Source organism: Anolis sagrei, chromosome 12 (genome assembly GCF_037176765.1).
Source record: "Anolis sagrei isolate rAnoSag1 chromosome 12, rAnoSag1.mat, whole genome shotgun sequence".
NCBI classification, from domain to species: domain Eukaryota; kingdom Metazoa; phylum Chordata; class Lepidosauria; order Squamata; family Dactyloidae; genus Anolis; species Anolis sagrei.
Genome location: NC_090032.1, coordinates 22,770,110 through 22,782,609, shown reverse-complemented (window position 1 = coordinate 22,782,609; position 12,500 = coordinate 22,770,110). Strand labels below are relative to the sequence as shown.

The 12,500-nt window shown below is 34.7% G+C and overlaps 1 protein-coding gene across 3 annotated transcripts in view; it reads right to left on the bottom strand.

Moving 5' to 3' along the window:
* Window positions 1-12,500, bottom strand: part of SEMA4A (semaphorin 4A) — a 46,318-nt gene that overhangs the window by 6,646 nt on the left and 27,172 nt on the right. For all 3 annotated transcript variants that reach the window (XM_067472600.1, XM_067472601.1, XM_067472602.1), the window contains 5 exons: window positions 11,462-11,578; window positions 4,358-4,503; window positions 4,056-4,231; window positions 2,327-2,483; window positions 1,235-1,424 (listed from right to left, as the gene is read on the bottom strand). In XM_067472600.1, the coding sequence (XP_067328701.1) occupies window positions 1,235-1,424; window positions 2,327-2,483; window positions 4,056-4,231; window positions 4,358-4,503; window positions 11,462-11,578 (786 nt within the window). The remainder of the gene's footprint in view (window positions 1-1,234; window positions 1,425-2,326; window positions 2,484-4,055; window positions 4,232-4,357; window positions 4,504-11,461; window positions 11,579-12,500) is intronic.

The following is a 12,500-nucleotide window of genomic DNA, read 5'->3' as shown; positions in this document are numbered from 1 at the left end:
ATTATTAATAATAATACATGACTATTATTTATTATTATTAATAATAACTGCATTGCAATAAATCATAAAAATAATAATTATTAATAAATAAATAAATAACAACAATGTATTATTAATAAATACTAATATTTGGCATTACAATACTAAATCATAAAACTAAATATTGTTAATGGTCATAAGTAATAAATACATTATTATTCAGAGCATTATTATTTAGAATTTTAACATTATTATTCAGCATTATTATTAATAATACATAACTGTTATTTATTATTATTATTAACTGCATTAGTAATAAATCATAACAATAAATATTATTATTAATAAATAGCAACAACATTATTATTCAGAACATTATTATTTAGAATGTGAACATTATTATTTAGCATTATTATTATTAATAATAAGTGCATTATAATAAATTATAAAGATAAATGTTATTATTAATAAATAACAATATTATTCAGAACATTACTATTTAGAATTTGAACATTATTATTTAGTATAATAACAACTGCATTGTAATAATAAATCATAAAAATAAATATTATTATTAATAAATAACATTATTATTCAGAATATTATTATTTAGGATTTGAACATTATTATTTAGCATTATTATTAATAATGCTTATTAATATTTTTTATGATTTATTATTATAATGCAGTTGCATTATAATAATAAATCATCAAAAATAAATATTATTATTAATAAATAACAACATTATTATTCAGAACATTATTATTTAGAATTTGAACATTATTATTTAGCATTATTATTAATATTTGCATTATAATAATAAATTATAAAGATAAATATTATTAATAAATAACAACATTATCCAGAACATTATTATTTAGCATTATTATTAATAATAATAACTGCATTATAATAATAAATCATTAAAATATTATTATTAATAAACAACATTATTCAGAACATTATTATTTAGCATATTTATTATTAATAATAATAACTGCAATATAATAATACATTATAAAGAAAAATATTACTATTAATAAATAATAACATTATTCAGAACATTATTATTTAGAATTTGAACATTATTTAATGTTAATAATAATAATAATAACTGCATTATAATAATAAACCATAAAAATAAATTTATTATTAGTACATAACAACATTTTTATTCAGAACATTATTATTTAGAGGTGATGAAGATGGTGATGAAGATGAAGGAGGAGGAAGAGGAAGAGGAAGAGGGCCCACCTGTTCCCAGGAAGAGGACGGTGATTGCCTTTCCGTTGGCGAGGCGAGTGGTGTGGAGGGCGAGGCGCGAGTAGGGGGGCCCCTGTGCCACCAGGAGGGGCCGCCCGAGGACTGGGGCCACGCGCTCCTCCATCAGGAAGTGGTCCTTCATGAAGGTCAAGGCCTTGTCCGAGGAGGGGCCCACACCACACTGTGTAGACGGGGAGGGGGGAATAAGAGAGTAACCGGACCGCTCCCCGTGACCCCGTGTGCCCCCCCGGTCCTTCATGAAGGTCAAGGCCTTGTCCGAGGAGGGGCCCACACCACACTGCGGAGGAGGGGGGGGAGAATAAGAGAGCGACCGGACCGCTCCCCGTGACCCCGTGTGCCCCCCCGGTCCTTCATGAAGGTCAACGCCTTGTCCGAGGAGGGGCCCACACCACACTGCAGAGGGGGGGGGGGGAGAATAAGAGAGCGACCGGACCGCTCCCCGTGACCCCGTGTGCCCCCCCGGTCCTTCATGAAGGTCAAGGCCTTGTCCGAGGAGGGGCCCACACCACACTGCGGAGGAGGGGGGGGGGAGAATAAGAGAGTGACCGGACCGCTCCCCGTGACCCCGTGTGCCCCCCCGGTCCTTCATGAAGGTCAACGCCTTGTCCGAGGAGGGGCCCACACCACACTGCGGAGGAGGGGGGGAGAATAAGAGAGTGACCGGACCGCTCCCCGTGACCCCGTGTGCCCCCCCGGGCCTTCATGAAGGTCAACGCCTTGTCCGAGGAGGGGCCCACACCACACTGCGGAGGAGGGGGGGAGAATAAGAGAGTGACCGGACCGCTCCCCGTGACCCCGTGTGCCCCCCCCGGTCCTTCATGAAGGTCAACGCCTTGTCCGAGGAGGGGCCCACCCCACACTGCGGAAGAGGGGGGAGAATAAGAGAGCGACTGGACCGCTCCCCATGACCCCATGTGCCCCCCCGGCCCTTCATGAAGGTCAAGGCCTTGTCCGAGGAGGGGCCCACCCCACACTGCGGAAGAGGGGGGGAGAATAAGAGAGCGACCGGACCGCTCCCCGTGACCCCGTGTGCCCCCCCCCCCGTGCCCCCCGATGACTCACGCTTCCGGGCCGTGGCTCCATGGGGGGCCCGCTGTAGGTCACCCACCGGGAGCAGTCCTTGTTCAGCTCCTTGTACTTGCCCTCAAAGGCACGCTGGATGGAGGACAAGCTGAAGGCACACACCGCCGAGGAGGAGGGCAAGGAAGAGCCCCCTTGCCTGCGCGACAAAAAGGCACTCTGCACATGCTCGGAGGAACTATGCCTCACACTGGTCGGGCATGGGAGCCCCAGCACAATTCATAGATCGGAGGTTGTAGATGTCAATAAACAGAAGCTTTACCACTGTTTCTGAACCAAAATATGCCCTGCAGTATCATAACATGTCACTCAGATTTGTGTAACGAGTAACGAGTAACTTTACTTCAGCCCAACAGGTCAAACAATATATGCAACAGTCTCTCTGAATTCTTACAGAGAACACAGGGGAATAAATAGTCCTTTAAACAGTCTTCTGTCTGGCTCCTAGCGTATTCAGCCAATCAGCTGCTGACACATGTCTTTCCAGTCAACCCATTACATCATAGTGTCTTTTTATAAATCCCCACATTTTTGGGTGGTCAGGGGGCTTCTTCACTCTGATTCTCATCGTAAATCATCGCCTTCTCCTGAGAAAAATTGTATAATATCACAAAGGACTACTAACTCATCCTGCTTGGGCGGTGATGGCATGATCGTCAGCATAGGAAACCTGCTACAAAACAGGAGCTTTTTTGTTGAGTTCCAAGGCCAGAGAAGCAGAGGACGGAAACAGAAGAACGGCCGGCCTCAGGGGAGCGTGCTTGCTCCATCCATGTTCAGCATCTACACAAATGACCAGCCACTGCCACAAGGACAGAGAGTTTCATCTATGCTGACGATCATGCCATCACCGCTCAAGCAGAGAGCTTTGAAACGGTTGAACAGAAGCTCTCCAAAGCTGTAGGTCAGTGTTTCTCAACCTTCCTAATGCCTCTTAATACAGTTCCTCATGTTTAACATCTACACAAATGAACAGCCACTGCCAGAAGGGACAGAGAGTTTCATCTATGCTGACGATCATGCCACCACCACCCAAGCAGGGAGCTTTGAAATTGTTGGACAGAAACTTTCTGAATGCTCAGGTGTCCATAGGACTGAGGGATGAGACCCAGCTCCATCAATGTTTAACGTTTACACAAATGACCAGCCACAGCCAGAAGGGACAGAGAGTTTCATCTATGCTGACGATCATGCCATCACCGCCCAAACAGGGAGCTTTGAGATGGTTGAACTGAAGCTCTCCGAAGCTTTAGCTCAGTGTTTCCCAACCTTCCTAATGCCTCTTAATACAGTTCCTAGTGTTTAACATCTACACAAATGACCAGCCATTGCCAGAAGGGACAGAGAGTTTAATATACGCTGACGATCATGCCATCACCGCTCAAGCAGAGAGTTTTGAAACGGTTGAACAGAAGCTCTCCAAAGCTGTAGGTCAGTGTTTCTCAACCTTGCTAATGCCTCTTAATACAGTTCCTCATATTTAACATCTACACAAATGACCAGCCACTGCCAGAAGGGACAGAGAGTTTCATCTATGCTGACGATCATGCCATCACCGCCCAAACAGGGAGCTTTGAGATGGTTGAACTGAAGCTCTCTGAAGGTTTACGTCAGTGTTTCTCAACCTTCCTAATGCCTCTTAATACAGTTAATATAATAATACATGATGTGACCCCGCCCCATTTGCTTATAATCCCCCCGCCTTAATTACCATTGCGAAGCGAAGACCCCGTAGAGGAGCGTGGGGCCCCCTTGTGTCTGGTGGAGGGGGGCCACGTGGCGGAGGAGGGTGAAGGGGAAGTGCCCGTTGCCTTGGCTACAGGAGAGCCCCGCCTTCAGGAAGGTCGTCCACTTCTTCTGTAACACCTTGTCCCCGCCCACGTCGTTCTAGGCAAAGAGAGGCAAAGAGGGAGGATGCAACGCCCTGCCCGGCCACCGGAGGGAGCCCCCACCTTCCTCACGATTGGCCGAGGGCGCCCCCGGGTGTTTGAACGGGCCAATGGGCTTCCTGACCTTGCAGACGCGGGCCACGCGGGGGACGGTCAGCCGCTCGAAGAAGTCGAACTCCTTCCCGGTCTCCGAGAAGAAGAAGTAGACCTTGCCCTCCGCCTCCGGGTCAAGGGCTGCAGGGCTGAACGAGCCCACAAACGACGCGTCCGCTACAATTAGAATTAGAATCGTTATTAATAATATTATTCGTATTATTAATTCTATTATATGTCTAACTTCTCAAAGCAGCTGGCCCCCCGTGACCGGAATCCATCCTTGGATGCATGAGGAATGCATAATAATAATAATAATAATAATAATAATAATAATAATAATAATAATAATATATTACTATTATTATTATTATTATTATGCAATAATAATACATTATTATTATATGCCTAACTTGTTAAAGTAGCCTGAATCCACCCTTGGTTGCATGAGGAATGCATAATAATAATAATAATAATAATAATAATGATAATAATAATAATAATAATATATTATTATTATTATTATTATATATGCAATAATAATACAATATTATTATATGCCTAACTTCTCAAAGCAGTTGGCCCCCCGTGACCGGAATCCATCCTTGGTTGCATGAGGAATGCATAATAATAATAATAATAATAATAATGATAATGATAATATATTATTATTATTATTATTATATATTATATATGCAATAATAATACAATATTATTATATGCCTAACTTCTCAAAGCAGTTGGCCCCCCGTGACCGGAATCCATCCTTGGTTGCATGAGGAATGCATAATAATAATAATAATAATAATAATAATAATAATAATGATAATATATTATTATTATTATTATTATATATTATATATGCAATAATAATACAATATTATTATATGCCTAACTTCTCAAAGCAGTTGGCCCCCCGTGACCGGAATCCATCCTTGGTTGCATGAGGAATGCATAATAATAATAATAATAATAATAATAATAATAATAATAATAATGATAATATATTATTATTATTATTATTATATATTATATATGCAATAATAATACAATATTATTATATGCCTAACTTCTCAAAGCAGTTGGCCCCCCGTGACCGGAATCCATCCTTGGTTGCATGAGGAATGCATAATAATAATAATAATAATAATAATAATAATAATAATAATGATAATATATTATTATTATTATTATTATATATTATATATGCAATAATAATACAATATTATTATATGCCTAACTTCTCAAAGCAGTTGGCCCCCCGTGACCGGAATCCATCCTTGGTTGCATGAGGAATGCATAATAATAATAATAATAATAATAATAATAATAATGATAATATATTATTATTATTATTATTATATATTATATATGCAATAATAATACAATATTATTATATGCCTAACTTCTCAAAGCAGTTGGCCCCCCGTGACCGGAATCCATCCTTGGTTGCATGAGGAATGCATAATAATAATAATAATAATAATAATAATAATGATAATATATTATTATTATTATTATTATTATTATTATTATTATTATTATTATTATTATATATTATATATGCAATAATAATACAATATTATTATATGCCTAACTTCTCAAAGCAGTTGGCCCCCCGTGACCGGAATCCATCCTTGGTTGCATGAGGAATGCATAATAATAATAATAATAATAATAATAATAATAATAATGATAATATATTATTATTATTATTATTATATATTATATATGCAATAATAATACAATATTATTATATGCCTAACTTCTCAAAGCAGTTGGCCCCCCGTGACCGGAATCCATCCTTGGTTGCATGAGGAATGCATAATAATAATAATAATAATAATAATAATAATGATAATATATTATTATTATTATTATTATTATTATTATATATTATATATGCAATAATAATACAATATTATTATATGCCTAACTTCTCAAAGCAGTTGGCCCCCCGTGACCGGAATCCATCCTTGGTTGCATGAGGAATGCATAATAATAATAATAATAATAATAATGATAATGATAATATATTATTATTATTATTATTATATATTATATATGCAATAATAATACAATATTATTATATGCCTAACTTCTCAAAGCAGTTGGCCCCCCGTGACCGGAATCCATCCTTGGTTGCATGAGGAATGCATAATAATAATAATAATAATAATAATAATAATGATAATATATTATTATTATTATTATTATTATTATTATTATTATATATTATATATGCAATAATAATACAATATTATTATATGCCTAACTTCTCAAAGCAGTTGGCCCCCCGTGACCGGAATCCATCCTTGGTTGCATGAGGAATGCATAATAATAATAATAATAATAATAATAATAATAATAATGATAATATATTATTATTATTATTATTATATATTATATATGCAATAATAATACAATATTATTATATGCCTAACTTCTCAAAGCAGTTGGCCCCCCGTGACCGGAATCCATCCTTGGTTGCATGAGGAATGCATAATAATAATAATAATAATAATAATAATAATAATGATAATATATTATTATTATTATTATTATATATTATATATGCAATAATAATACAATATTATTATATGCCTAACTTCTCAAAGCAGTTGGCCCCCCGTGACCGGAATCCATCCTTGGTTGCATGAGGAATGCATAATAATAATAATAATAATAATAATAATAATAATGATAATATATTATTATTATTATTATTATATATTATATATGCAATAATAATACAATATTATTATATGCCTAACTTCTCAAAGCAGTTGGCCCCCCGTGACCGGAATCCATCCTTGGTTGCATGAGGAATGCATAATAATAATAATAATAATAATAATAATAATAATAATAATAATTTATATTATATTATATATGCAATAATAATACATTATTATTATATGCTTATATATAATAATAATATATAATATAATATAATATTACTGTTGTTGTTGTTGTTATTATTATTATTATTATTATTATGCATTCCTCATGTACCCAAGTAGTTGCCTGAATCCATCCTTGGATACATGAGGAATGCATAATAATAATAATAATAATAATATTATTATTATTATTATTATTATATATGCAATAATAATACATTATTATTATTATATGCCTAACTTTTTAAAGTAGCCTGAATCCATCCTTGTTTGTATGAGGAATGCATAATAATAATAAATAATAATATATTATTATTATTATTATATTACATCATATATGCAATAATAATACATTATTATTATATGCCTAACTTCTCACTCAAAGTAGCTTGAATCCATCCTTGGTTGCATGAGGAATGCATAATAATAATACATTATTATTATTATTATTATACATATATATTATATTATTGATATGTTATTAATATAAATATATATTATATTATATATTTAATCATAATTCATTTAACTTTGCCTTTGACACTGTTTCTTAATGCCTGAATGTATATGTTCTTATCTGACGTTTCTACATTTTTGGTGCTGGTCATTGACCATTACATATATATATATATATATATATATATTACATTATTATTATGTGCCTAACTTCTCAAAGCAGCTGGCTCACATTAGCCCAAATCCATCCCTTAGTTGCACAAGGACTACTTTCTCATCGTCATCATCATCATAAGCATTTCTATTTCTAACCCACTTCTTCTCCAAGCATCTGGCCTCCATCCTTAGTTGCCATCAGGAATAAATACCGTACATCATAATTATAATTATAATATATTGTTATGATTTCTATGACTAACCCTCTTCTTAAAGCAGCAGACCCCCAGGAGCCCAAATCTATATTGGTTGCATATTGGATGTTATTATTATTACTATTATTATTATTTCTTCCTGCTTTATCCCTGTTTCCAGGATATATTATTATTAATATTATTATTATTACTATTACTTGCATTTCTAACCCACTCCTTCTCCAAGAGGCTAGCCCTCATTAGCCTGAATCCATCCTTGGTTGCATAAGGAATACATTATTATTATTATTATTATTGTTGTTGTTGTTGTTGTTGTTCTTATTATTGACGTTGTTGTTATTATTTCTGATTTATTCTGGTCTCCAGGATGATTATCATTATTATTATCGCTGTTGTTGTTGTTATTATTATTGTTATTATTTCTGATTTATTCTGGTCTCCAGGATGATGATGATTATCATTATCATTATCATCATCATCATTATTATTATTATTATTATTATTATTGCTATTATTGTTATTATTTCTGATTTATTGTGGTCTCCAGGATTATGATTATGATTATGATTATGATTATTATTGGTATTGCTATTATTGTTATTATTTCTGATTTATTCTGGTCTCCAAGATGGTGATTATCATTATCATTATTATTATTATTATTATTATTATTATTGGTATTGCTATTGTTATTATTTCTGATTTATTCTGGTCTCCAAGATGATGATTATCATTATTATTATTATTATTATTATTATCGCTGTTGTTATTATTGTTGTTATTATTTCTGATTTATTCTGGTTTCCAGGATGATGATGATGATTATCATTATTATTATTATTATTATTATGATCGCTGTTGTTATTATTGTTGTTATTATTTCTGATTTATTCTGGTTTCCAGGATGATGATGATGATTATCATTATTATTATTATTATTATGATCGCTGTTGTTATTATTGTTGTTATTATTTCTGATTTATTCTGGTTTCCAGGATGATGATGATGATTATCATTATTATTATTATTATTATGATCGCTGTTGTTATTATTGTTGTTATTATTTCTGGTTTATTCTGGTCTCCAGGATGATGATGATGATTATCATTATTATTATTATTATTATGATCGCTGTTGTTATTATTGTTGTTATTATTTCTGATTTATTCTGGTTTCCAGGATGATGATGATGATTATCATTATCATTATTATTATTATTATTATTATCGCTGTTGTTATTATTGTTGTTATTATTTCTGATTTATTCTGGTTTCCAGGATGATGATGATGATTATCATTATTATTATTATTATTATGATCGCTGTTGTTATTATTGTTGTTATTATTTCTGGTTTATTCTGGTCTCCAGGATGATGATGATGATTATCATTATTATTATTATTATTATGATCGCTGTTGTTATTATTGTTGTTATTATTTCTGATTTATTCTGGTCTCCAGGATGATGATGATGATTATCATTATTATTATTATTATTATGATCGCTGTTGTTATTATTGTTGTTATTATTTCTGGTTTATTCTGGTCTCCAGGATGATGATGATGATTATCATTATTATTATTATTATTATTATGATCGCTGTTGTTATTATTGTTGTTATTATTTCTGATTTATTCTGGTTTCCAGGATGATGATGATGATTATCATTATTATTATTATTATTATGATCGCTGTTGTTATTATTGTTGTTATTATTTCTGATTTATTCTGGTTTCCAGGATGATGATGATGATTATCATTATTATTATTATTATTATGATCGCTGTTGTTATTATTGTTGTTATTATTTCTGATTTATTCTGGTTTCCAGGATGATGATGATGATTATCATTATTATTATTATTATTATGATCGCTGTTGTTATTATTGTTGTTATTATTTCTGATTTATTCTGGTCTCCAGGATGATGATGATGATTATCATTATTATTATTATTATTATGATCGCTGTTGTTATTATTGTTGTTATTATTTCTGGTTTATTCTGGTCTCCAGGATGATGATGATGATTATCATTATTATTATTATTATTATTATGATCGCTGTTGTTATTATTGTTGTTATTATTTCTGATTTATTCTGGTTTCCAGGATGATGATGATGATTATCATTATTATTATTATTATTATGATCGCTGTTGTTATTATTGTTGTTATTATTTCTGATTTATTCTGGTTTCCAGGATGATGATGATGATTATCATTATTATTATTATTATTATGATCGCTGTTGTTATTATTGTTGTTATTATTTCTGGTTTATTCTGGTCTCCAGGATGATGATGATGATTATCATTATTATTATTATTATTATGATCGCTGTTGTTATTATTGTTGTTATTATTTCTGATTTATTCTGGTCTCCAGGATGATGATGATGATTATCATTATTATTATTATTATTATGATCGCTGTTGTTATTATTGTTGTTATTATTTCTGGTTTATTCTGGTTTCCAGGATGATGATGATGATTATCATTATTATTATTATTATTATGATCGCTGTTGTTATTATTGTTGTTATTATTTCTGATTTATTCTGGTTTCCAGGATGATGATGATGATTATCATTATTATTATTATTATTATGATCGCTGTTGTTATTATTGTTGTTATTATTTCTGGTTTATTCTGGTCTCCAGGATGATGATGATGATTATCATTATTATTATTATTATTATTATTATCGCTGTTGTTATTATTGTTGTTATTATTTCTGATTTATTCTGGTTTCCAGGATGATGATGATGATTATCATTATTATTATTATTATTATGATCGCTGTTGTTATTATTGTTGTTATTATTTCTGATTTATTCTGGTCTCCAGGATGATGATGATGATTATCATTATTATTATTATTATTATGATCGCTGTTGTTATTATTGTTGTTATTATTTCTGGTTTATTCTGGTCTCCAGGATGATGATGATTACTACTTCTTCTTCTTCTTTTTGAGTTATCCTGATCTTTAGGATATATCATCATCATCATCATCATCATCATCACCATCAAATATTATTCTCTGCCTTTCTGACTTTTCCAAGCACCTGGTCTGGTAGATTGCATATCCATCTTTAATTGCAGAAGGAATGCATCATCATCCTCATGATCATTATTTCTATTTCCAACCCACTTCTCCAAGCAGCTGGCCCCAATTAGCCTGCGTCTATCCTTGCTTGCATAAGATGATGATGATGATGATGATCGCTTCCTCCTGCTTTACCCTGGCCTCTATTATTATTATTATTATTATTATTATTATTATCATCCTCTCTTAACATTTCAAAGCAACTGCCCCATTATCCTTGGTTGCATTAAGGATCTATTATTGTTGTTGTTGTTGTTGTTGTTGTTGTTGTTATTACTATTATGCTGACGTACGGTGGAGCCAGGTGAGGAAGCTGTCCGTCTTGAGGGGGGTGCGCGTGCCGAGGGTCCGGGAGATGATGGGCTCGTTGCCCTGGAAGTTGTTCATGGTCCCCGCGTAGAGCTCTCCGTCTGCAGGAAGGAAGGAAGGAAGGAAGGAAGGAAGGAAGGAAGGAAGGAAGGAAGGAAGGAAGGAAGAACGGAGGTCAAGACGGCTGGCTATTTATATTTATTTATTTATTTATCATGTCAGGGGCAACCAGACCATCTATATATATAAAATCCAAAAGGGCGTCGTTAGGGACCGCAAAACGCGAAAAACCCCGGACGAAAACTCACCAAACTTGGCGTACGCATACCTCAAACCACAAGGTATGCACAACACTCATCACAATTCAAAACAACATTACAACAAACTCACAATCACAGAAGCAAACAGAGCATGCGCAGAGGCGGTGTGAGCCGGCTGGCATGCGCGCACATGGCCGGACCACGCCCCCTCCGCGGAAGCCACGCCCCTCCCGTTGGCGCCCCGCCCCTACCCACACATACGCCATCCTTCCCTCCTCCCCCTCCTCCTCCTCCGCCGCCCACGCCCCCTCCGAGAAAGGCACGCCCCCACCCTCCACCGCCCCGCCCCTTCCCGCACTCACGCCATCCTTCCCTCCTGCCCCTCCTCCTCCGCCGGTCACGCCCCTTCCCATGAAACTACGCCCCCTCCAATCCCCGTCCCGTCTGACGCAATCCATCCCTCAAGGAAGGAAAGAAGAAAAGAAGAAAAGAAAGAAGAAAAGTGGGAAGGGGAAGGGAAGGTGTAGGAAGGAAGGAAAGTAGGAAGGCAGGGATATCAGAGAAGAAAGGTAGGAAATAAACAAAAGGAGGGAAGCGGAAGGGAAGGTGTATGAAAAAAGGAAGGAAGGAGAAGTTGGGAAAGTATATGAGGGAAGAAAGGGAGGAAAGAAAGAAAGAAGAAAGAGAGAGTAGGAGCATGGGAAAGAAGGGAGGAAGGAAGGAAGGAAGAAAAAAGGAGCGGAAGGGAAGGTGTAGGAACAAA